At 47.4% G+C, this 25816-nt stretch overlaps 1 protein-coding gene across 4 annotated transcripts in view; it reads right to left on the bottom strand.

Moving 5' to 3' along the window:
* The window catches only part of NNT (nicotinamide nucleotide transhydrogenase), a 244119-nt gene that overhangs the window by 128795 nt on the left and 89508 nt on the right, over positions 1–25816 (bottom strand). For all 4 annotated transcript variants that reach the window (XM_030193107.1, XM_030193106.1, XM_030193109.1 and 1 more), the window contains 2 exons: positions 23931–24122; positions 7620–7773 (listed from right to left, as the gene is read on the bottom strand). In XM_030193107.1, the coding sequence (XP_030048967.1) occupies positions 7620–7773; positions 23931–24122 (346 nt within the window). The remainder of the gene's footprint in view (positions 1–7619; positions 7774–23930; positions 24123–25816) is intronic.

The raw sequence follows: 25816 nt of genomic DNA, 5'->3' as shown, positions 1-25816 counted from the left end.
GGTGGGTGTTTGAATCATTGCAGAATGTACAGGATTTCATCAATCAACTTCCAGGCATGTCCACCTTACTTCATCTGCCTTGGTATTTCTTCGCTATTGAAGCTTAACAGGAGTCTGTATGCATATCTCCTTGGTATACTTATAGTTTGAATGATCTACTGTTCAGTATTTTTTTTTTTTTTACATATATGTGATTTTCTGGTTGGTTTTAACGGGGGGATGTCATCTGGATTTGGTTCGGGAGAAGAGCCTCCTTGCTCTCTTCTGACCTCGAGCACTCCTGACAAGTTAGTTTGGGGTGTGTTGGATTGGTTGCTGTTAATTGAGGTTGGAATGGGAGGGTGGGGTGGGAAAGGGGTTTTGAGCTTTGGAAATGTTCGATGGAATAACTGATATCACTGTTGGGGAAAATCATTTGGGATATCCTCGGTTTACTGTATGCATGGATGTGGCGTTTGTAAGCATATGCACTCCACTGGATGCCCTGGGGTGAGGCTGGGCACCTTGGGGCCTGTTTGTAAGAACTCTATTAGTCTGCTATCTTCTCTTCACCTTTCTGGCTAAGAGCACAGGACATCCTATTCGTACTACTTCATGGAATGTGTGAGGGGTTACCTCACCAGTTAAATGCATGAAAATACTGTCAGCTTTGAAGAGACATAAGGCAGAAACGAGACTTTCTACAGAGAAGCATCTTAAATTGCAGCACCATTGGGTGGGGAGGTCCACTGCTTGCCAACATCTGGGTATCGAGGTGGAGTTGCGGTGCTGATGCATAATATTTAGATTGTCAAACTAAATTGTTATTTAAAGATCATGAAGGTTGCTATGCGGGGCTACAGGTTAATCTCCAAAATCAGGATATTGTGTTAGTAATGATTTGTGACCCAGTTGCAACGGACCACGCTTTCTATGCCTGCTTGCTCTCCATGTGCCAGTGGTGTTGGCCAGTGTTATGAACTTTGTTTATGACCCCGGACTGGTCCGCTTTGGTCCATCCCAGGGTCGATCTTTTGTTGTTGCAAGTCTTTTTGCACAGCACTCGATCCGGCGATTATTACTTCAAGATGACAAAGATTTTACATACATTTCTCAAGTGCAACGGATGCTCTGGCAACTCAATTACATTTTTACGTCTCAGAGCATGTTTTCTCAGGTGTTTTCCACCTATATCGGGCTAGAGGAGATTTCTGATCATGCTTTAATTTGGCTTGATCTGGAGGTAACATCTTATTTTTGACAAACCCTGGGCTGGTGTTTTCCCGCCTATTTTCTTCCACCGAGTTTTCTTTCTATTTACAGAATAAGTGGCAAGGTTTTTTTTTTTACCTCAAACCAGCAGTTTATGGATGAGCCAGTTTTTTTGTCAACCGCATTATTGTGTATGTCAGCGCCTGCAATAGGTGTATTTCTCAAGGAATTGTGGATTTGGAACACAAACTGCAGGCACTCAAGAGTCGCTATGTGCGGAACCCAACTCCGTCATTGTATGAGACTCTTACAGCCACCAGAGCAGCCCTTAATAGCTTTTTACATGTGCGGACTACCTGAACTCTTCTATACCACAAGTACGAATTTTTTTTAATTTGGTAATAAAGCTGGTAAACTACTGGCATGCATTACAAAGTATAGGCAGCAGTCCCGTTTTATTCCAGCTTTATAAACTCTGGGAGGCGAGTATTTCCAACAAGATGGAAGAAATTACAGACATCTTTCACCAGCATTTTGCCACTTAAATGCTGCTAGGGAGTTTAGTCCAGGGAGGGACGCTCGTATTCAGCACTATTTACAGTCTTCTCATATGCCCTGTCTCTCAATGGAGGTCGTGGAAGCTCTTAACCAACCTTTATCAGAGAAAGAACTACAAAGGACTATTCATGCTTTGAAGCTTTTCTTTCTGCACCAGGTTCCTACAGGTACACCGGTGAATTTTACAAACTTTTTAAAGAGCAGGATCGTTAGCCCTTTGCTAGACTTTTACAACACCGTGACAGAGGATCACAGTTTTCCCCCTCATGCTAACACGGCTCTTATTAGTCTTTTACCCAAGCCTGGACAAGAACCTAGCCTGCCAGGGTTGTTTAGACCAATACCTCTTATAAACGTTGATGTCAAGTTATTATCTCGGATCTTGGCAGACCAACTGGTGCCTCTATTACCCCAATAAGATCAGGTGGGCTTTGATCAGGGGTGCAAGTCAGTAGTCAATGTCCGTAAGTTGCTCTTGGCAGTACTTCAGGGGCGTGAGACGGGTGACTTCTATTTGGTGATGAGCTTAGACGCAGAATGTGCTTTTGTTTTTTTTAATTCTTTATAATTTTTTAATTTTACAATCACATAACATGACTGCAAAAGCAGTAACTGAATTTTACAAAAAACTGAAAAAGAGATATAAATCTAGGAGGTGTAACCTCCTCTAGGTAAATACTTTCATTTATTTAGTCCACAATTTAAGTGAGGCAAAACACAATGCAAAAATTCAAAATAGGAAATACTATAAACATAGGAGCAGGAGAACTACTAAGCCCACAATTGAATTTAACAGTATTAGCCTACAGGATTGTTCTGATTAGAACGACAGAATGTGCTTTTGATCAGGTCCACTGGCCTTTTTTGTTTGCCACCTTGCATCAGGTTGGTCTCCAGGGTTTTTGCAGGCATTTTTTACTCTGTATACTTTTCCTCAGGCAGCATAGCTGGTGCATGGCGTTCGTACACCGGTTTTTCCCATTCGCCACAGAACAAGACAGGATTGTCCTCTATCCCCATGACTGCTCCTTTTATCTTTATAGCCCCTTTAATGTGTGCTTCGCCCTGCAGAGATGGTGAAAGGTGTCTGCTTTCAGGGCCACTCTTTTAAAGTGTTGGCGTCTGCAGGCAACTTGTTGCTACTTTTAGATGATCCACAATGTTCTCTTTCCTACCTAATTCACCTTTTTACTCAGTATGGTACGTTGACAGGATTTCAGCTCATCTTGACCAACTCCCTGGCGCTTCCGCTTCTCCTGTCTCTTCCGACTGATTGGGTGGGGACATTTCCATTGCGGTGGGCTGACTGACAAATAAAATATTTAGGGGTCCATATTCTGACATCTCCTGGTTATATAACTGCAATGTGTTTCCTTTGTTATCTGATACTAAACGTTTGCTGCAACTCTAGGTAGTCTATCCCCTTTCTTTACTAGGTTGCATTACCATGATTAACATTTCGGCTCCTTGTTGGTTATGTGCGTTTCAGATGTTGCCTCTTTTTTTTGAAGAGGTGAGATGAACGTCTGCTGAACAGAGAGCTACAACGATTTCTTTGGAAGGGTGGACACCCCAGACTTCCGCCTTCAGTTTTACAAAAACCACAAGCTCATGGTGGGTTGGGGCTATTAAATATAAGATATCTGACAATAGCCTGTTCAATGAGACATATTAACAACTGGCTTTCAGGAACAAAGACATTTTCTGCAACTTCATGGGAAACTTCCCTTTCTCCCACAACACATATCAGTTGGCTTTTGCACACTATCCCCGGCAGATCGGATCCTGTGTTACTAATCCAATTCTACTTTCTGTTAGAGCTGCCTGGAGATGGCTTTGCAAACATCACCATTTTCTGCTGCAGCAACACCATACTTGGCCATTTTTCCACAACTCTGATTTCCCTGTTCTTGCCCGTTGGCGTACTCTGAGAATATAATACTTGCTTCAACTTCTGACTGATGATCAGCAGCAAGAATATAAACTGCCACCTACTGACTGTTTTGCTTATGCTCAACTGGCACATTTTTGGGCTCATTTTCGAAAAAGAAGGACGTCCATCTTTCGACATAAATCAGAAGAGGGACGTCTTTCTCCCAGGGACATCCAAATCGGTATAATCAAAAACCGATTTTGGACATCCCCAACTGCACTCCGTCGCAGGGACGGCCAAAGTTCAAGGGGGCGTGTCGGAAGTGTACCGAAGGCGGGACTTGGCGTGCCTAACACTTGGATGTCCTTGATTCCATAATGGAAAAAAAAGGACGTCCCCGATAACATTTGGATGTTTTCAACTAAGGCACAAAAAAAGGTGCCCGAACTGATCAGATGACCACTCCCCCAGTGGTCACTAACCCCCTCCCACCCTCAAAAAACATCTTTAAAAATATGTCGTGCCAGCCTCTATGCCAGTCTCAAATGTCATACTCAGGTCCGTGACAGCAGTATGTAGGTCCCTGTTGTAGTTTTAGTGGGTGAGTGCACTTCAGTCAGGCGGACCCAGCACCACCCCCCCCCCCACCTGTTACGTTTGTGGAGGAAACAGTGAGCCCTCCAAAATCCACCACAAACCCACTGGACCCACATCTAGGTGCCCCCCCTTCAACCCTTAGGGCTATGGTAGTGGTGTACAGTTGTGGGTTTTTTGGGGAGGGGGGTTGGGGGGGCTCAGCACACAAGGTAAGGGAGCTATGTACCCGGGAGCAATTTATGAAGTCCACTGCAGTGCCCCCTAGGGTGCCTGGTTGGTGTCCTGGCATATCAGGGGGACCAGTGCACTACGAATGCTGGCTCCTCCCATGACCAAATGGCTTGCATTTGGTCGTTTCTGACACGAACGTCTTTGGTATCGAAAATCACTGAAAATCAGAAACGTCCATGTCTAAGGACGACCAAATTTAAGGATTTGGATGTCTGTGACGGTATTTTCAAAATGAAAGATGGACATCCATTTTGTTTCGAAAATACGGGTTTCCCCGCCCCTGGATCGGGACGTTTTGCAAGGATGTCCAAATCGAAACATGGACGTCCCTTTCGAAAATGCCTTTCTATGTTTCTGGATTAGGGTGTGTTAATCTTAGCGAGGATGTCCAAGATACTATTAATATAGCTCTCACATTGGGATCCCAGAATAAGGTGCCTTTGCACTATCATCATTGTTATCCCTAGAATACCACTAAAGATTTGGATTACAATAAACTAGCTGTTAATTGGTCTGCTGAACTGGCTATGATTTCAGATCAGATAAAGAACTGTGTGCTGGAACTTCAGCATTTTTCTCCATCTGTTCACCTCTGGGAATTGCAATACAAGTTTGTCCTTCGGCTTTGCATTTCTCCCTCACGGGCATTTTGGGCTTCTTTTGGTCTCTCCAAGCCTTGCCCTAAATGTCATGATTCTGCAAATTTAAGTCATGTTTTGGACTTGTCCTGCAATAGCCCATTTCTGGTCTCAACTTTTGAATTCATTTCTACGCAATGGGCTCATCGAATAGCTCTGACTCCATTGGTGCTCTTTGATGTGTTTAAGTATTCTTTATCTACTCCATCAGGACTACAACATTTTCTTAAACGGGTTATTTTAATTGGGGAAAAAAAGTCATTCTTCTGTGTTGGCATGAGCCCCTAGCCCCAACACTTGTGATGTGGTGCATCCTTTTAATTGATCTATTAAAAATGGAACACTTTGACACAACGGACGTATCCTTGGTGAGAGGTGAACGTTTTCAACAGACCTGGGAGCGTTTTTGGGCTGCATCACAACCAACTGCATGCAGCAGAATTCTTAATCAGTTGTAGCTCCTCTGGACTACCTTTGGTTCTTGTTTATTGACCGTATCAGTAGTGACCATCTGACATCCATGGGGGTGGGGGGGAGAGTTGGTTATTCGAGGTGGGGGGGGGCAGAAGAGAGGTTACTATCCGCCTTATTTTCGAAAAAGAAAGACGCCCATATTTCGACCCAAATTGGGAGATGGGCGTCTTTCTCCCATGGGCGCCCAAATCGGTATAATCGAAAGGCGATTTTGGGCATCTTCAACTGCAATCTGTTGCGGAAATGGCCAAAGTTGACAGGGACGTGTCAGAGGCATGGTGAAGGCGGGACTTGAGCGTGTTTATCGGCCGAGGAGAGATGGGCGTCCTTGGCCATAATCGAAAAAAGAAAGGCGTTTTTAGCGCGAATTTGGGTCACTTTTTTTGGACCCTTTTTTTTTCACGAACAAGTCCCAAAAAAGTGCCCTAAATGACCAGATGACCACCGGAAGGAATCGGGGATGACCACCCCTGACTCCCCCAGTGGTCACTAACCCCCTCCCACCCAAAAAAAACCAACTTTAAAAACTTTTTTTTTCCAGCCTCAAATGTCATACCCAGCTCCATCACAGCAGTATGCAGGTCCCTGGAGCAGTTGTTAGTGGGTGCAGTGGACTTCAGCCAGGTGGACCCAGGCCCATCCCCCCCTACCTGTTACACTTGTGCTGGCAAATGGGAGCCCTCCAAACCGCCCCCAAAACCCACTGTACCCACATGTAGGTGCCCCCCTTCAGCCATAAGTGCTATGGTAATGGTCTAGAGTTGTGGGAAGTGGGTTTTGGGGGGATTTGGGGAGCTCAGCACCCGAGGGAAGGGAGCTATGTACCTGGGAGCAATTAATGAAGTCCACTGCAGTGCCCCCTAGGATGCCCGGTTGGTGTCCTGGCATGTGAGGGGGACCAGTGCACTACGAATCCTGGCCCCTCCCATGACCCAATGCCTTGGATTTGTTCGTTTTTGAGCTGGGCGCCTTCGGTTTCCATTATCGCTGAAAAATGATACCGCCCAGCTCAAATCCGCACAAATCCGATGCATTTGGCTGGCACAAACCGTATTATCGGAAAAAAGATGGACGCCCATTTTTTTCGAAAATACGGTTTTGTCCTGCCCCTTCACGTACCCGTTCTCGGAGATAGACGCCCATGGAGATGGGCGTTCGATTATGCCCCTCTATGTCAAAACAACTCTGTGTTGTGAGGTGATTTTTGCCAAACTTTGCTGTCGTTGTTTTGAACATGCAATTGCCTTGGCACTGTTGTGTTCAATAAAGATGATTTATAACACAAAGTGGCTTAATGTGTCCACACCGTGGAGACAAGAAATATAACACAAAGTGGACCCTTAGTTCACCAAAAATATCATTGGTAGGAGGAAAAGGTCTCAGACATCACCGGATCACTCTGTCCTAATCAACAATCAAGGGTCAGAAAAAGGAGAATCCCATGGTGACAATTTTAATCATTGACCAAAAACCTCCTCCAACCTTATTGTAATCTAACAGACATACTTATTTGTCAAAATTTCTATATATTTTTTAATTTTATTAAAAAATGATTCAAAAAGTGATTCTTTAATCAATCACTGTAGCATCTACTTGGCAACTAGCAAAATATTGCAGTGACACTTATCTGAGATCCACTGAATCCCAACAGGCATCCGCTTCGCTGCCACTTATTCAAGGGATAGAAGTCAGTGGTCACGTTACAACAAAATGTATCATGCATGTGCCACAGCATAAACATAAAAAGAATCAGAAGTGTGATCCTCTTCTGCATCCTAACAATTATCTGCTAAATAGATTTTTTACAATAGACAAAGTTCAGAGAAAGTTACTTCCAAGTCTTCAAGGGGTGCAGACATGCAATACAGCATTAATACCTGAAAAAAAATCTGAAGAGCACCTAGTGAAGAAGTTGAAAGCAACCACTGAACTGTAGACAAAGAAAAGGGAAACAAAGCAACAGCTACTATGCACACGTCTGTCCTCAGAAACCTCAATGTACAAAATACAGCAGCAGGTAGCTATGACCTCCAAGAAATATAACAAAGTCTTCTCACCAGTCGTGTATACAGATGCACTGGTCAGAGTCTTCCTGAATGGTGTAATAGCTGCTGACTTTTCCGCTTCCAGCTCTGCCACAGACTTGGGCTTCACAGGGGCTGCCTGGGGGATTTTGTTTGGTGGTGGGGCCGGGAAAATCACCTTTCCATCCTGACACAAATCAAGGAAACTAGTTAGCATACAAACAAACCTGCTTCACTTCTCCTCCCCCAAATCATGTACTTAAATGATATTCATAATATTCCAAACTAGGGCTGTACCGAATATTCGTATTCGATTCGGCCCCAAATTGTGCTCCAAATACATTATTCATATTCAGCCAAATAGTGATTTAAATTTGAATACGAATAATCCGGGGCTCTACTGTGCTAAATCCTACTGAAATAAACACTTGTATCTTTGATTCCATGTTGCTTATTTTATTATTTAAATATTTGAAAGGAATTAATATGTAAACAAATCTTTTCCAGAAAAGGGCAAGCAGTAGAACTAGAGAACATGAACTGAGGTTGCAGGGGGGTGTCAACTGTCAGGAAATACTTTTTCACAGATAGAGTACAGGATGCCTGGAAAGGGTATGATACATACCTGTAGCAGTTGTTCTCCGAGGACAGCAGGCTGATTGTTCTCACGACTGGGTTGACGTCCGCGGCAGCCCCCACCAACCGGAAGAAGCTTCGCGGGACGGTCGGCACGCAGGCCACGCCCACCGCGCATGCGCGGCCGCCTTCCCGCCCGTGCGCGACCGCTCCCGCCAGTTGAATGACAAGCAATAAAATATGAAACACACAACTCCAAAGGGGAGGAGGGAGGGTAGGTGAGAACAATCAGCCTGCTGTCCTCGGAGAACAACTGCTACAGGTATGTATCATACCCTTTCTCCGAGGACAAGCAGGCTGCTTGTTCTCACGACTGGGGTATCCCTAGCTCTCAGGCTCACTCAAAACAATAACCCAGGTCAATTAAACCTCGCAACGGCGAGGGTACAACAGAAATTGACCTACGAAGAACAACTAACTGAGAGTGCAGCCTGACCAGAATAAATTCGGGTCCTGGAGGGTGGAGTTGGATTTACACCCCAAACAGATTCTGCAACACCGACTGCCCGAACCGACTGTCGCGTCGGGTATCCTGCTGGAGGCAGTAATGAGATGTGAATGTGTGGACAGATGACCACGTCGCAGCCTTGCAGATCTCTTCAATAGTGGTTGACTTCAAGTGGGCCACCGACGCTGCCATGGCTCTGACACTATGAGCCGTGACATGACCCTCAAGAGCCAGCCCAGCCTGGGCGTAAGTGAAGGAAATGCAATCTGCTAGCCAATTGGAGATGGTGCGTTTCCCGACAGCGACCCCTAGCCTGTTAGGGTCGAAAGAAATAAACAATTGGGCGGACTGTCTGTTGGGCTGTGTCCGCTCCAAGTAGAAGGCCAATGCTCTCTTGCAGTCCAATGTGTGCAACTGACGTTCAGCAGGGCGGGTATGCGGCCTGGGGAAGAATGTTGGCAAGACAATTGACTGGTTAAGATGGAACTCCGACACCACCTTCGGCAGAAACTTTGGGTGAGTGCGGAGCACTACTCTGTTGTGATGAAATTTAGTATATGGAGCATGAGCTACTAGGGCTTGAAGCTCACTGACCCTACGAGCTGAAGTAACTGCCACCAAGAAAATGACCTTCCAGGTCAAGTACTTCAGATGGCAGGTATTCAGTGGCTCAAAAGGAGGTTTCATCAGCTGGGTGAGGACGACGTTGAGATCCCATGACACAGTAGGAGGCTTGATAGGGGGCTTTGACAAAAGCAAGCCTCTCATGAATCGAACGACTAAAGGCTCTCCAGAGATGGCTTTACCTTCCACACGATAATGGTAAGCACTAATCGCACTAAGGTGATTCCTTACTGAGTTGGTCTTGAGGCCAGACTCTGATAAGTGCAGAAGGTATTCAAGCAGGTTCTGTGCAGGGCAAGAACGAGGTTCTAGGGCCTTGCTCTCACACCAAACGACAAACCTCCTCCACTTGAAAAAGTAACTCTTTTAGTGGAATCCTTCCTAGAGGCAAGCAAGACCCGGGAGACACCCTCAGACAGACCCAACGCAGCGAAGTCTACGCCCTCAACATCCAGGCCGTGAGAGCCAGGGATTGAAGGTTGGGGTGCAGCAACGCTCCGTCGTTCTGCGAAATGAGAGTCGGAAAACACTCCAATCTCCACGGTTCTTCGGAGGACAACTCCAGAAGAAGAGGGAACCAGATCTGACGGGGCCAAAAGGGCGCTATCAGAATCATGGTGCCGCGGTCTTGCTTGAGCTTCAGTAAGGTCTTCCCCACCAAAGGTAGGGGAGGATAAGCATACAGGAGGCCGGTCCCCCAATGAAGGAGAAAGGCATCTGACGCTAGCCTGCCGTGTGTCTGAAGTCTGGAACAGAACAGAGGCAGCTTGTGGTTGGTCTGAGAGGCGAAAAGATCCATCGAGGGGGTGCCCCACTCTCGGAAGATCTTGCGTACCACTCTGGAATGGAGCGACCACTCGTGCGGTTGCATGACTCTGCTCAGTCTGTCGGCCAGACTGTTGTTTACGCCTGCCAGGTACGTGGCTTGGAGAAGCATGCCGAACCGACACGCCCAACGCCACATACCGACGGCTTCCTGACACAGGGGGCGAGATCCGGTGCCCCCCTGCTTGTTGACGTAATACATTGCAACCTGATTGTCTGTCCGAATTTGGATAATTTGGCAGGACAGCCGATCTCTGAAAGCCTTCAGTGTGTTCCAGATCGCTCGGAGCTCCAGGAGGTTGATCTGCAGATCCTTTTCCTGGAGGGACCACAGACCCTGGGTGTGAAGCCCATCGACATGGGCTCCCCACCCCAGGCGAGATGCATCCGTCGTCAGCACTTTCGTGGGCTGCGGAATTTGGAATGGACGTCCCAGGGTCAAATTGGTCCGTATGGTCCACCAGAGCAGTGAAGTGCGGCAACTGGTGGAGAGGCGGATGACATCCTCTAGATTCCCGGTGGCTTGGAACCACTGGGAAGCTAGGGTCCATTGAGCAGATCTCATGTGAAGACGAGCCATGGGAGTCACATGAACTGTGGAGGCCATATGACCCAGAAGTCTCAACATCTGCCGAGCTGTGATCTGCTGAGACGCTCTGGTCTGCGAAGCCAGGGCCAAGAGATTGGTGGCCCTCGCTTCGGGAAGGTAGGCCTGAGCCGTCTGGGAATTCAGCAGCGCTCCTATGAATTCCAGAGACTGAGTTGGCTGGAGATGGGACTTTGGGTAATTTATCACAAACCCCAGCAGCTCCAGAAGTTGAATAGTGCACTGCATGGACCGGAGGGCTCCAGCCTCCGAGGTGTTCTTGACCAGCCAATCGTCGAGATATGGGAACACGTGCACTCCCAGCTTGCGTAGGTAGGCCGCTACCACCACGAGGCACTTTGTAAACACTCGTGGGGCAGAGGCGAGCCCAAAGGGCAGCACACAATACTGAAAGTGCCGTGCGCCCAGGCGGAATCTGAGATACTGTCTGTGAGCTGGCAGTATCGGGATGTGAGTGTATGCGTCCTTTAAATCCAGGGAACATAGCCAATCGTTTTTCTGAATCATTGGCAGAAGGGTGCCCAAGGAAAGCATCCTGAACTTTTCTTTGACCAGGAATTTGTTCAGGCCTCTCAGGTCTAGGATGGGACGCATCCCCCCTGTTTTCTTTTCCACAAGGAAGTACCTGGAATAGAATCCCTGCCCTTCCTGCCCGGGTGGTACGGGCTCGACCGCATTGGCGCTGAGAAGGGCGGAGAGTTCCTCTGCAAGTACCTGCTTGTGATGGGAGCTGAAGGATTGAGCTTCCGGGGGACAATTTGGAGGCAGGGAGGCCAAATTCAGGGCGTATCCGTACCGCACTATTTGGAGAACCCACTGGTCGGAGGTTATGAGAGGCCACCTTTGGTGAAAGAATTTTAACCTCCCTCCGACCGGCAGGTCGTCCGGTACGGACACTTGTAGGGCGGCTATGTTCCCATGGATCCAGTCAAAAGCCCGTCCCCGGCTTTTGCTGTGGAGGCGCAGGGGGCTGCTTAGGCGCACGCTGTTGACGGGAACGAGCGCGCTGGGGCTGTCCCTGTGCCTGACGAGGCCTTCGGGCCGGCTGGTTGTACCTACGCTTCGCAAAAGAATAGGGTGCAGCCTGCCGAGCCCGGGAAAAAACGCCCGCCCGCGGGGGCGGGTGCTGAAGGCGCCCGGTGGGAGAGCTTGTCGAGAGCGGTTTCCCGCTGATGCAGTTGGTCAACCATCTGCTCGACCTTCTCGCCAAAAATATTATCCCCCCGGCAAGGGACGTCAGCCAGTCTCTGCTGGGTGCGGTTGTCCAGGTCAGAGGCACGCAGCCATGAGAGCCTGCGCATCACTATACCTTGGGCCGCAGCACGAGATGCCACGTCACAGGTGTCAAAAATCCCCCTGGACAGGAACTTTCTGCACGCCTTCAGCTGCCTGACCACCTCCTGATAAGGCCTGGACTGCTCCGGCGGGAGCTTATCGACCAGGTCCGCCAGCTGTTGCACATTGGTCCGCATGTGGATGCTCATATAGAGCAGGTAAGATTGGATGCGGGTCACGCGCATGGAGGATTGGTAGGCCTTCCTCCCAAATGAGTCCAGAGTGCGAGACTCCCGCCCCGGGGGCGCCGAGGCGGTATCCCTCGAACTCCGTGCCCTCTTGAGAGCAGAATCCACGACCGCTGAGTCATGGGGCAACTGGGGCCGCATGAGCTCTGGGTCAGAGTGGATCCTGTACTGGGACTCTGCTTTCTTGGGAATGGTGGGGTTAGTTAGTGGTCGCACCCAGTTCCGAAGCAGCGTCTCCTTCAGGACATTGTGCAGCGGTACCGTGGAGGACTCTCTAGGTGGTGATGGATAGTCGAGGACCTCGAGGATCTCGGCCCTCGGCTCTTCCACAGAGACCACGGGAAAGGGAATGCTTATAGACATATCCCGCACAAAGGAGGCAAAGGAGAGACTCTCAGGAGGTGAGAGCTTCCTCTCCGGTGACGGCGTGGGGTCCGAGGGAAGGCCCGTAGACTCCTCTGAGGAGAAATATCTCGGGTCCTCCTCTTCCCCCCACGAGTCCTCATCCTCGGTATCGGACATTAGCTCATGTAGCTGAGTCCGGTACCGGGCCCGGCTCGACGTCGAGGCACCAAGGTCTCGGTGTCGTCGAGCGGTGGACTCCCGCGCCGGCGGGGACGGAGCTCCCTCCATCGACGGGGACTCCACCTGCGTGGCGGTCGAGACCGGCACCGCAAGCGGCGGCGGTGTCGACAGCCCCGGCGCCGGGCTAGAGCTCGCCGGCGCCACAGTCATCGGCGCCGGGGGCGCAAGCACCCCCGACGCCGGCACAGCCTGGCGCATCAGCCCTTCCAGGATCCCCGGAAGGATGGCTCTGAGGCACTCGTCCAGGCCCGCTGCCGGGAAAGGCGGTGGGGCCGGTAAGGGTGTCGGTGCCAGAAGCTGCTGGGGGCCAGGAGACGGCACCGAGGTGCCGGAACCCCGACACGTCGGTACCTCCACCACCGACGGAGATCTCTCCTCTCTGCGATGACGCTTCGGCGTCGACTCCTCTTCAGGGTGCACCGAGGGCTCCCGGTGACGGCGCTTCTTATCTTTTTTCCGGTGCACGTCACCGGTGCCGGAGGGCATGGAGGAGGAGGAGGTCGATCCCCCTCGGTCTCGAGGTACCGGGTCCGACAGGGTTCGGTCCCGTGGCTCACGAGTTGAGGGAGTGACCGGGGCCGACTGCCCACGCGGCCTCTCAACCCCACTCTCACCGGCGGACCGGCGGGCCAACGGGACCTGTTCTCCTGGGGTCGCTGCCATCGGTGCCGATGTCTCGGGCATCGATACCGGTACCGAAGAACCGGCCTTCGATACCGATGCCGTCGAGGTCGACGTCGAGGGGCCGGCGCAAGTTCCAAAAAGACGGTCCCGCAGAACTTGCCTCGCAACCTGAGTCCGTTTCCGGAGACCGAGACAAAAAAGCGCACGACTTGAGATTGTGCTCCGGCCCGAGGCACTGGAGGCACCAAGCGTGGGTGTCGGTCTGCGAGATCGGCCGGCCGCAGCGACCACACTTTTTAAATCCACTCGGGACCTTCGAGGACATCGACGGAAAAATCGCGTCGGCAAAGTCAAAGTCGGCAATGGTGGCTAAAATCACACCATGAAAAAATCAACCGACCGAGCGGCCACTAGGCCGCAACGTGGCGTCCCCGCTAGAAAGCGAGGGAAAAAGGGGAGCGCGTGCTCCACACGCGCAAAAAAAAATTCTTTTTTTTTTTTTTTTTTTTTTTTTTTTAAACAGAGGGAACCGAACGGTCCAAGCGACGATCCGCGTAAACGCGGTCGAAAATCCGGCGGCTGAACAGAGAGAGAGGCAAACGCACCACTCTCTCAGTCGCGGGAAAAAAGTAACTGGCGGGAGCGGTCGCGCACGGGCGGGAAGGCGGCCGCGCATGCGCAGTGGGCGTGGCCTGCGTGCCGACCGTCCCGCGAAGCTTCTTCCGGTTGGTGGGGGCTGCCGCGGACGTCAACCCAGTCGTGAGAACAAGCAGCCTGCTTGTCCTCGGAGAATGTCCTCCATGGGAGGTGGTGGAGACAAAAATTGTAACAGAATTCAAAAATGTGCAGGATACAAACAAAGGATTCCTATATGGAAAGAGAACGGAAGCAAAACAAAACTTAGTGGTGCTTCGACGGTAACTCCAGTAACTGGGAGATAAGGCCAGTGCCAGGCAGAAGTCTATGGTTTGTGGCCCAATTATGGATACACAGATCTAGATGAGCTGGAGTGGGCTTTGATGGCAACTTCAGTAGTTGGGGAATATGTCTAGTGTTGGCAGACTTCCATGGTCTGTGTCCTAAAAATGGCAAGGAAAGATCAAGATCAAGAATATGTGTGTTACATTGCAACACATGCTATGAAGTTATCTTATTGGGGAGACTGGATGGACTATGCAGGTCTTTATCTGCTGTCATCTATGTTACTATTCGGCACAGCTCAAGTCCAAACACCAGAATAATCAATATTTAGCTTCTAAACAGAGAATATTTTTCTCTTTTAATAATTTCCAACCCTGAGCACAGATAAAAGTATAGGGATCAGGTTAAAACATGTTTTAGCCTCCTGGAAAAATTTGGATCAAATAGACTATATTAAATGGGTGAAACTGGTTTGCCTTACTTATAGATCAGAAGTGCCTATAGCTAAAAAGCTAAAGTTACAACTAACTTTTCTCAACAGTGGTCTACTTTGAAAAATTAAATTTCTATTAATGACTGACTTTACTCAGATATGTACCTTATCGCTTTGGTCCTTTTTTCCCCCCACATACTTGCAAACTTTGATGCCCAAGCTTTGTTAATTCTATTCTTGTTTTTAACTTTGGGTTGGCCCCTGTTCTTTGGAACAACTTGCCTAAAGATATTCATGTGGAAATGAATCTAAAGGCGTTTAAAAAGCGCATTTTTTAAATGTCTTTTTTTAGTGGGATGTATATGTTTACATCTGTCCTATCAAGATTATGGATTTCATTTATGTTATATGCTTGTTATTTTGCTAATTGTGAACCAATCTTTGAAAGTTTGGCAGTATATTTATTTATTTGTAGCATTTGTATCCCACATTTTCCCAACAATTTGCAGGCTCAATGTGGCTTACATTTGCCATAATGGCGGTTGCCATTTCCAGGTAACAGAATTACAAATGGTAATGTGTTAAGTTGCATACATACATGGTAACATACATGTAACATAACATACATGAACAGATCATGGTATAAATATATATCATGTGCATATATATGTTAAGGAAGAATAAATTATGGTAATACATGAAAGTTCCTGAGTAAGAAATTGGAAGAATAAATTATAGTAATACATGATCAAATTCTAATAAACTGTAACTACCTTTTGTATTGAATATTTAAATCTTTAATAAAAATGCTGAGACAAAAAAAATGTTTACCCATATTTTTGCAGGTTAAGCTAATTTCATTACTACTACTACTACTATTTAGCATTTTTATAGCGCTACAGAGCGTACGCAGCGCTGCACAAACATAAAAGAAAGACAGTCCCTGCTCAAAGAGCTTACAATCTAATAGACAAAAAATAAATCAAGTAAATCAATTAATGTGTAGAGGAAAGAGGAGAGAAGGGTACGTGGAGGCGAATGGTTACAAGTCAAAAGCAATGTTAAAGAGTTGGGCTTTCAATTTACCGGTTATTTATTTATTCATCATTGCAGAAAGCTCATTTTACTGTGGCTTTCAGTGAGTCTCCTTAAAAGGGTTAGCAGTAGCTGTGTTCCTGGTGGCATGTAAATTTTGTGTGATGTGTGGTCTTGTGCAAGTGATTTACTCTCTGGATTTTGAGTTCCTTTCTTAAGTTTTCTTTTGTTTTTCAAAATTGTAAACCGTTGTGTTCTTATATTAAGCTGAGAGAAACAGTAAGTGTAATAAACTGTAACTGTAAACAGAATGTTATTTTAGGAGTTCGTTTTATAAGACTATTAGATTTAAGCGTTGCCTCATGATTGCTTTTTTAATGTTTTGTTTTCAGTGTTTGTTATTGATTTGTGCTTTAACCTGTTAGCCACCTTGTAACACTAATGGATATAGATTTGTCAATTATATAAATTGATCTAGTTACTATGAGAAGCCTGTGTTTCTGTTATTCCAACACAACTAAGTCATCAACACAATAAAAACAGCCAAAGGGCATTTCCACGGGGAAGAAATTATTGAAAAGCAGAATGATAGCACAGTTCTGGGAGCATGACACACACCTAGTGAGAGATGATCAAAGGGAAGAATGGAACTCAGAAACAAAGTAGTTGATACCATAATCTTTCATACAACAGATGGCAAATTACATGGACTCAAGTGATGCAAACAGGTCTGCATTTCAGAACTTCCAAAATAAAGTCATGATATGTGCCTATGGTGATGATTTTAGAAGTGCTATCCTTATTTTGTAAATCTGCGTCCCAGCTTCTCCTTTACATGACCCAGAGTTGCTCCTCGAGGGCAGGCATTAGCAAAGGTGGGGCCGGCACAGATGTGTCAAAGGCAGGTGGAGACCTCCTTGATGCAGCTCCCGATTCCATTATATGTTGATGGACCGGATTCAGCATGCCAAAAAATCTCTTAAAGTGGGCCTCTCCACTTTTCTGTGTTCTTTTTTGCATTTGAGAAAAGAATTTACAGTGAGAGGCCTGATGATCAGGAGCGCATAACACAGTAGGCAGCAGTTGTATCAGTTATCAGATATCTCTGGAAAAACAGCCAAAGTGAAATCAAATGGCTCATTTTTTGAAAAAGTAAATAATTATCTAGGGTTTTGTTTTTTTTTTTTTGCTGCAACTGCTGCTCAGGCATAGGCCATGAGCCACAGAAAGCAAAGAAAACTTAAAAAGTGCTGTTAAGATCTAAAGGGAGTAAGGGGAACAGAACAGAATAAAAACAAAAAGGTTCCCATGCTACTCATAAGAAGAAACAAGGGCAGGAAGGCCAGGGAAAAAAAAAAGTTTTTAAAAAATGCCTGAAAACACACACACCAGAAACAGGACAAACATGACTGAAGAGCTTCACGGAAATAGGAAACAGAGGGTCCCACGCGAGTCGGTCGGGTAGGAAGGCACATGCGCATACACAGTCGGGCCTGCCAAAGGCTTCTAGAACCTGAAGGACTGCTGGGCAGCATCCGCAATGGGGCTCCATTGGTGAAATCACCCACATGTGAGAACCATAGTCCGGCTTGTCCTTAGAAAAAATTTCTTCCTCCACCCATGCACAGACCCAGAATTACCTGGATAGTGCCAAAGCAGTTTGGAAAAATATTCAAGCCATTATCTATACAGTGCCACTGAATATCCACAGATGGTGCTGCTGAGTGCAAATTTGTAGATAATAGCCAACGTTATTTGGATATATGCTTCTGAATATTCATTTAACATCCTCCAAGGAGAAGCTTAAAAACACATTTCTTGAATATTTGGAAACTTTTTGCCAGAGAATCTTCCAAGGTTCTCTAGAGTCTGGTACAGACCAAATGCATTTAAGAGGTGAGCTGCAGACATTGATAGTTTGATATCTACTTTTTTAAATCTTACAAAATTATTGGAAACCTCAAACGAAGAATTGTCCAGTAGACCTACTTAAATTACTACTTTTGTACAAACATCTGATGAGGATATCATCCTAAAACTACTTTCTAAATTTTACAGGTACATTGTTTCCAGGATTGTAAATAGCGAAGATACTTACCTGTAGCAGGTATCCTCAGAGGACAGCAGGCCATTCATTCTCACATGTGGGCAACGTCACCTACATCGCCTGGTGTGGAGCTTAAACAAGCTAGTACAGCTTTAAGAGCTTGCGCAGCATCATCTGTACAATATTACACAATACTAAAAAAGGAGACACCTTAAGGGGAGGTGGGAGAGTATGTGAGAATGAATGGCCTGCTGTCCTCGGAGAAAGTGAGGACAAGCAGACCATATTCTCACATGTGAAAATTCCTAGCTACCAGGCTCACCAAAAACAACCAGAGGTCAATTGGGCCTCTCAACAGTGAGGACAAAATAGTAATTAACCTGAAACTATACACAACTGTGTGAGAGTGCAGCCTGGAATAGAACAAAAACAGGCCTAGGAGAGTGGAGTTGGATTTTAGACCCCAAACAAATTCTGTAGAACTGTTTGTCCAAACCTACTATCGTGTCAGGTATCCTGCTCAAGGCAGTAGTGGGATGTGAATGTGTGAACTGAAAACCACGTTACGGCCTTGCAAACTTCTTCTATGGAGGTTGACCGCAAGTGGGCTACCGACGCTGCCATGGCTCTGACATTATGAGCCTTGAAATTACCCTAAAGAGTCAGCCCAGCCTGGGCATAAGTGAAGGAAATGCAATCTGCCAGTCAATTGGAGATTGCACATTTCCTGATGGCAACCCCCATCCTGTTGGGATCAAAAGAAACAAAAAGCTGGGTGGACTGTCCGTAGGGCCTAGTCTGCTCCAAGTAAAAGGCCAATTCTTGCTTGCAGTCCAAGCTGTGCAGTGCATTTTCACCAGGATGGGCATGTGGTTTGGGAAAGAATGTTGGAAGAATGACTGGTTCAGATGGAACTCTGACACTACCTTAGGCAGGAACGTAGGGTGTGTGCGGAGAACTACTCTATGATAATGAAATTTTGTGTAAGATGGGTCCACCACTAGTGCCTGAAGCTCACTGACTCTATGAGCTAAAGTAAAAGCCTCAAAAACCGCGACCTTCCATGTCAAATACTTCAGATGACAAGAATCCAGCGGCTCAAAAGGAGCTTTCATCAGCTGAGTATGACTGAGGTCCCATGACACAGGTGGAGGGTTGACAAGGGGCTTTGTCAAAAGCAAAACTCTCATGAAGCGAACAACTAGAGGATGTCTAGAGATGGGCCTAGCCGCTACACAGCAATGGTAAGCACTAGTTGCACTAAGGTGAACCCTTACAGAGGTGGTCTTGAGACCAGACTCAGAAAGATGTAGAAGGTATTCAAGCAGGATCCGTGTAGGGCAAGAAAGGGGATCTAGGGCCTTGCCCTCACACCAGATGGCAAACCTCTTAGTGGAATCTTTCCTGGAAGCTAGCAAAACCTTGGAGATACCCTTAAGAAGATGCAAGGAAGCAAATTCTAAGCTCTCAACATCCTGGCTGTGAGGGACAGGGACAGGAGATTGGGATGCAGACGAGATCCCTCGTTCTGCATGATAAGGGTCAGAAAACACTCCAATCTTCAAGGTTTCTTGGAGGACAACTCCAGAAGAAGAGGGAACCAGATCTGCTGGGGCCAGTATGGAGTGATCAGGATCATGTTCCCTCGGTCTTGCTTGAGCTTCAGCAAACTCTTCCCCATAACAGGGATGGAAGGATACAAATTCAGAAAGCCTACTTCCAAGTGAAGGAATGCGGCATCCAACGCTAGTCTGTCGTGGGCCTGGAACAGAACTGAGGGACTTTGTGATTGAGTGGCAAACAGACCCACCGACGGGGTGCCCCACTCTAAGAAGATCTCACGGACAACGAATATGTTTAGTGACCACGCATGTGGTTGCATGACCCTGCCCAAATCTGTCAGCCAGGCTGTTGGATTTGCCCGCTAGGTAAGTGGCCTTGAGAAGCACCACATGCTGGATTGCCCACTGCCACATCCGGACAGTCTCTTGGAACGTGAGCGTGATCCAGTACTCCCCTACTTGTTAGTATAATACATTACAACCTGATTGTCTGTTTGAATGAGCACAATTTGGTTGGACAGCTGATTTCTGAAAGCCTTTAGAGTGTTCCAGATTGCCCGGAGCTCCAGGAGGTTGATCTGAAGATCTGATTCCTGAGCTGACAATGCGCCCTGGATCCCCACCCCAGGAGGGATGCATCAGTCGTCAGCACCTTCTGGAGCTGCAGAATTTGAAATGGAAGTCCCATAGTCAAATTATATCAAATTGTCCACCACAGTAAAGACTGAACTAACTCTGGCAGAACTTGGATGACATCTGTTAGGTTCTCCAAGGCTTGACATCACTGGAAATCTAGGCCTCACTAGGCACTTCTCAAGTGAAGACTTGCCATAGGTGTGACATGCACAGTGGAGGCCATGTGGCCCAACAACCTCAACATCTGCCAAGCTGAGACCTGCTGGCAGGCTCGGAGCTGAGTGGCAAGAAAGACAAAGTGTATGCCCTCAGAACTAGGAGAAAAACCTGTACCTGCTGTGTATCTAGCAGGCTCCTATGAACTCTAATTGCTAAAGAGGATGGAGATGGGAGTTGAGGTACAAACCCTAGTAGTTCTAACACCCAAATAGTTCTCTGCATGGACTCCTGAACACCAGCCTTCAACATGTTTTTCACCAGCCAATCGTCCAGATAGGGGAATACATGGACTCCCAGTCTGCATAGTGATAATGCGACTACTGCAAGACACTTGGTAAAGATCCTGGAAGCCGACACAAGGCTAAAAGGCAACATGTGGTGGAACTGAAGATACTTCCTGTGGCCTGGAAGTATCAGGATGTGGGTGTAAGCATCCTTCAAGTCCAGAGAGCACAGCAAATCATTTGCCTGAATCATAGGAAGAAGGGTACCCCAAGGAAACCATCCTGAATTTTTCTTTGACCAGGAATTTGTTCAGGGCCCTTAGGTCTAGCATGGGACACATTCCCCCTGTTTTCTTGGGCACAAGGAAGTACCCAGAATAGAATCCCTGCCCTTCTTCCCCTGGTGGAATGGGCTTGAACACATGAGCCTTCAGAAGGATGGAGAGTTCCTCTGCAAGTACCACTTGTGCAGAGAGCTGAAATGAGACACTCTTGGTGGGCAATTTGATGGTCTTGGTTATGCCCTGCATTGGACAGACTATTTGGAGAACACACCAGTTGGAGGTTACAAGGGGCCACCATGCTTGGAAAAAATTCAGCCTCCCCCTAACTGGTAGGTCATCCGGGAACGTCACTTGTACCAAGGCTATGCTCTGCTGGAGCCAGTCAAAAGTTCATCCCCGGCTTTGACTGGGGAGGTTGAGCCCTGGGCCCACTCTGTTGACGAGAACGAGTACGTTGGAACTGAGCCTACTGAGGCTCGCAAGGAGCAGCATACCTATGCCTCAGGGACCCTTCTTTGACTTGCCCAAAAACGTCCGTCAGGAGAGAGTATCAATGGTGTCAGTGTGTGTCTTGATGTGGACAGCGACCTCCTTCACCTTGTCTTCAAAAATGTTATCTCCCCAGCACGTGTCATCCGCCAACCTCTGCTGGACTGCAGAGTCCAAGTCAGAGACACGGAGCCATGAGAGTCTGCACATCTCTGTTCTCTGTGCAGAGATTCTGGATGCCACATCAAAGGTGTCACAGGCACCCCTGGCCAAGCATTTTCTACATACCTTCTGCTGCTTACTACTACTACTATAAATCACTTCTATAGCGCTACCAGTCGTACGCAGCGCAGAGATTCAGCCTGTTCCTATGGGACAGAAGCCACCAAATCAGACGTACTGCGCACCAAGTTCTGCACGTATAGGCTCGTGTAGAGCTAGTAAGATTGAATATGGAAGATAAGCATAAAGGCCTGATGTGTCTTCTGCCCAAAAGAATCCAGGGTTCTAGCTTCTCTGCCAGCAGTCCCTAAAGCTCCTGGTTCTTTTAAGCACAGATTCCACCATCCAGGAACGATGAGGCAACTGAGGCTTGCCAAACCCTGGGGAGCTCTGGATCCGATATATAGTATCTATCTATTTGGGCAAGTCAAGGATCAACAGAGGGGACTCACAATTCTTCACCTGAACACCCTTCAGAATCCGGTGAAAGAGGACCATCACAGCCTCTCGAGGAGGAGAGTCATACTCCAGGACCTCGAACACCTCAGCCCTGGGCTCATCCTCTGTCTCCAAACGAATGGGAATAGCAGCCGCTATTTCCCTGACAAAATGGGGGAAGGAAAGGCACTCAGGTGGAGACTTCCCCCTTTCTTCTGGAGGGGAGGGATCAGATGGGATACCACAGGACTCCTCCTCCAAGAAGTACCACTGATCCTCATCAGACTCCCATGAGCGCTCATCGTTGTCATCAAAAAATTCCTCATGGGAGGGCCAAGACTGAGCCTGCCTCAAAACAGAGAAGTCATGTCCTTAAGAAGCTCGTCAAGGTGTTGGTTCCATCCTTGACTCCAGCAAAACTTCCTCCATCAACGTTGAAAGACAGTCAACATGGGCAGCACGCAATGTGGGCGTCCGAGACCTCATTGCAGGCTGAGGGCCTTGCGGGGCAGCAGCAACAGGCATGGCTGGTGCAAACACCTCAGACACCGATGCACATTGTTGCAAAAACCCTGCCAAGAGCTCAGGGAGCATGGCCCAGATGCGCTCATAGAGAGATGCCATTGGGGAAGGCTAGGGTGTCAGTTCAGAGACAGAGGTCGAGAAGCATGCCTGGTCCTGGCTGCATGAAGACCCAAGCACTGGCACTTCCTGTATGGAGGGGGAGTGGTCCTGCCGGCACCAATACTTCTCAGGGACCGAATCCCTCAGTGCCCCAGAGCTCCAGGCACCGTGCATCAAAGCAAATCAATGCCGATGCTTCTTGGCCTTCGTCCAATGACGGTCATCGATGATCCTCGAAAAAAACAATGCTCTCACACCAGATACTGTGAGAAGAATAAGACAATCGTGTTCTCTCCTCACTGCGGATGAGAAGAGACTAATCCTGCGCTCTCACAGCGAGTGGGAAGGCATGCGTGCATGAGCGGTGGAGACGCTGCATGAGCTCTTAAAGCTGTACTAGCTTGTTTAAGCTCCGCATCAGGTGACGTGGATGACGTGAGAACATGGCATACTTGTCCTTGGAGTAAAACATCTCCTCCAATTTTTCTCCACTTTTTCAAATTAAGGAGGAAATTTCTTTTTGTCTATTGGCAATTTTTTAGGGACAGTATATATATTTTTAAAATTTCCATGTAAGTGTATTATTAAGATGCAGGGGAAGTAATTCAAATAAGACGACTCTATAGAAAGATGAAAGCTTTTTTGCAGGAGTAGATCTACTGGAAGTCACTGTACCACCTTAAGATTTTTTTGTTGTTGTTGTATTTAACTGTACAAGCACAACACTAAACAGGACAAATCTCCACAAAGAATAATCAATACAGTCCAGAGTGGACACACAAAAGAAAAGGGAGGTGTTACATATTAAATTTATTAGGCCTTGTACAAAGGGATAAAAAGACCCAACAGTAGCTATGTTTTGGTTATAAGCCTGCATCATGGGTCAAAAATAGATGGATATCCCAATGACAATGATTACAATGGAAAGATAACTATGTAACTCAAAAAATTCAATCTGCTTGCGGCAAGCTCACATACGGCAGTTTAAATCAATACGACTTTTAATTAATTTAATATAACACGTCCCTTTCCTTTTCTTTCTCTCCACGTTGAAATATAACAACATCCAACTGCATGGCAAATTAATGGACACATCTTAAGTTGTTGCTGGTAAAGATTAGCCCAATGACTTGAATTTTCCTTTTTTTAGGAACCCATTTGGCAGGTTTATCAGTATTAGTACTTTGATTTCCTCATTTCTTATTTTTTTCTGTTTGTTAATTGGGGAAAATGCCCTTTTCCTTGTGTTAAGTTTCTGATGTAATATTTTGGAGTTTTTCAATAAAATTAACACAGATCTATCTAGATTACACCACTTTGAACAGTCAGCTCACTCACTTTCATCACCATGGTTCCTCGCACCACATGGTCCAGTGTGCCGTAATCAAATGCCTCTTTCACATCCAGGAAGAAGTTGTCTTTGTCAGGACTAATGGCTCTGAGCAGCTTAGTAATGTTGTTGGAGTACAGAGTACTGGCCTGAGTAGCCATTCTGCTGGGAAGATCTGTGTACCCAATATGTGTGATTCCCTAGTGAGAGAAACAAAAAAGGGCAGCAGCTCTTTAAAAAATGGTCATCTTGTACAGGCACTGCTGATGTAAAACAAAATTTTTAACCTACTTAAGCGTTTTAATGGAAGTTATAACATATCTGGATGAATACACTTAAACAGGTCATTTATATAAAGTGAATGATACATACCTGTAGCAGGTGTTCTCCGAGGACAGCAGGCTGATTGTTCTCACGACTGGGTGACGTCCGCGGCAGCCCCCACCAACCGGAAGAAGCTTCGCGGGCGGTCCGCACGCAGGGCACGCCCACCGCTCATGCGCGGCCGTCTTCCCGCCCGTGTGCGACCGTTCCCGCCAGTTGAATGACAAGCAAAAAGATGAAAACGCAACTCCAAAGGGGAGGAGGGAGGGTAGGTGAGAACAATCAGCCTGCTGTCCTCAGAGAACACCTGCTACAGGTATGTATCATTCACTTTCTCCGAGGACAAGCAGGCTGCTTGTTCTCACGACTGGGGTATCCCTAGCTCTCAGGCTCACTCAAAACAAGAACCCAGGTCAATTGAACCTCGCAACGGCGAGGGTATAACAGAAATTGACCTACGAAGAACAACTAACTGAGAGTGCAGCCTGACCAGAATAAATTCGGGTCCTGGAGGGTGGAGTTGGATTTACACCCCAAACAGATTCTGCAGCACCGACTGCCCGAACCGACTGTCGCGTCAGGTATCCTGCTGGAGGCAGTAATGTGATGTGAATGTGTGGACAGATGACCACGTCGCAGCCTTGCAAATCTCTTCAATAGTGGCTGACTTCAAGTGGGCCACTGACGCTGCCATGGCTCTAACACTATGAGCCGTGACATGACCCTCAAGAGCCAGCCCAGCCTGGGCGTAAGTGAAGGAAATGCAATCTGCTAGCCAATTGGAGATGGTGCGTTTCCCGACAGCGACCCCTAGCCTGTTAGGGTCGAAAGAAACAAACAATTGGGCGGACTGTCTGTGGGGCTGTGTCCGCTCCAAGTAGAAGGCCAATGCTCTCTTGCAGTCCAATGTGTGCAACTGACGTTCAGCAGGGCGGGTATGCGGCCTGGGGAAGAATGTTGGCAAGACAATTGACTGGTTAAGATGGAACTCCGACACCACCTTCGGCAGGAACTTTGGGTGGGTGCGGAGCACTACTCTGTTGTGATGAAATTTGGTATATGGAGCATGAGCTACCAGGGCCTGAAGCTCACTGACCCTACGAGCTGAAGTAACTGCCACCAAGAAAATGACCTTCCAGGTCAAGTACTTCAGATGGCAGGTATGCAGTGGCTCAAAAGGAGGTTTCATCAGCTGGGTGAGGACGACGTTGAGATCCCATGACACTGTGGGAGGCTTGATAGGGGGCTTTGACAAAACCAAGCCTCTCATGAATCGAACGACTAAAGGCTCTCCAGAGATGGCTTTACCTTCCACACGATAATGGTAAACACTAATCGCACTAAGGTGATTCCTTACTGAGCTGGTCTTGAGGCCAGACTCTGATAAGTGCAGAAGGTATTCAAGCAGGTTCTGTGCAGGGCAAGAACGAGGTTCTAGGGCCTTGCTCTCACACCAAACGACAAACCTCCTCCACTTGAAAAAGTAACTCTTTTTAGTGGAATCCTTCCTAGAGGCAAGCAAGACACGGGAGACACCCTCAGACAGACCCAACGCAGTGAAGTCTACACC

Source organism: Microcaecilia unicolor, chromosome 2 (assembly GCF_901765095.1).
Source record: "Microcaecilia unicolor chromosome 2, aMicUni1.1, whole genome shotgun sequence".
In the NCBI taxonomy this organism is placed as follows: domain Eukaryota; kingdom Metazoa; phylum Chordata; class Amphibia; order Gymnophiona; family Siphonopidae; genus Microcaecilia; species Microcaecilia unicolor.
This window is presented reverse-complemented; position numbering and strand designations above follow the sequence as displayed.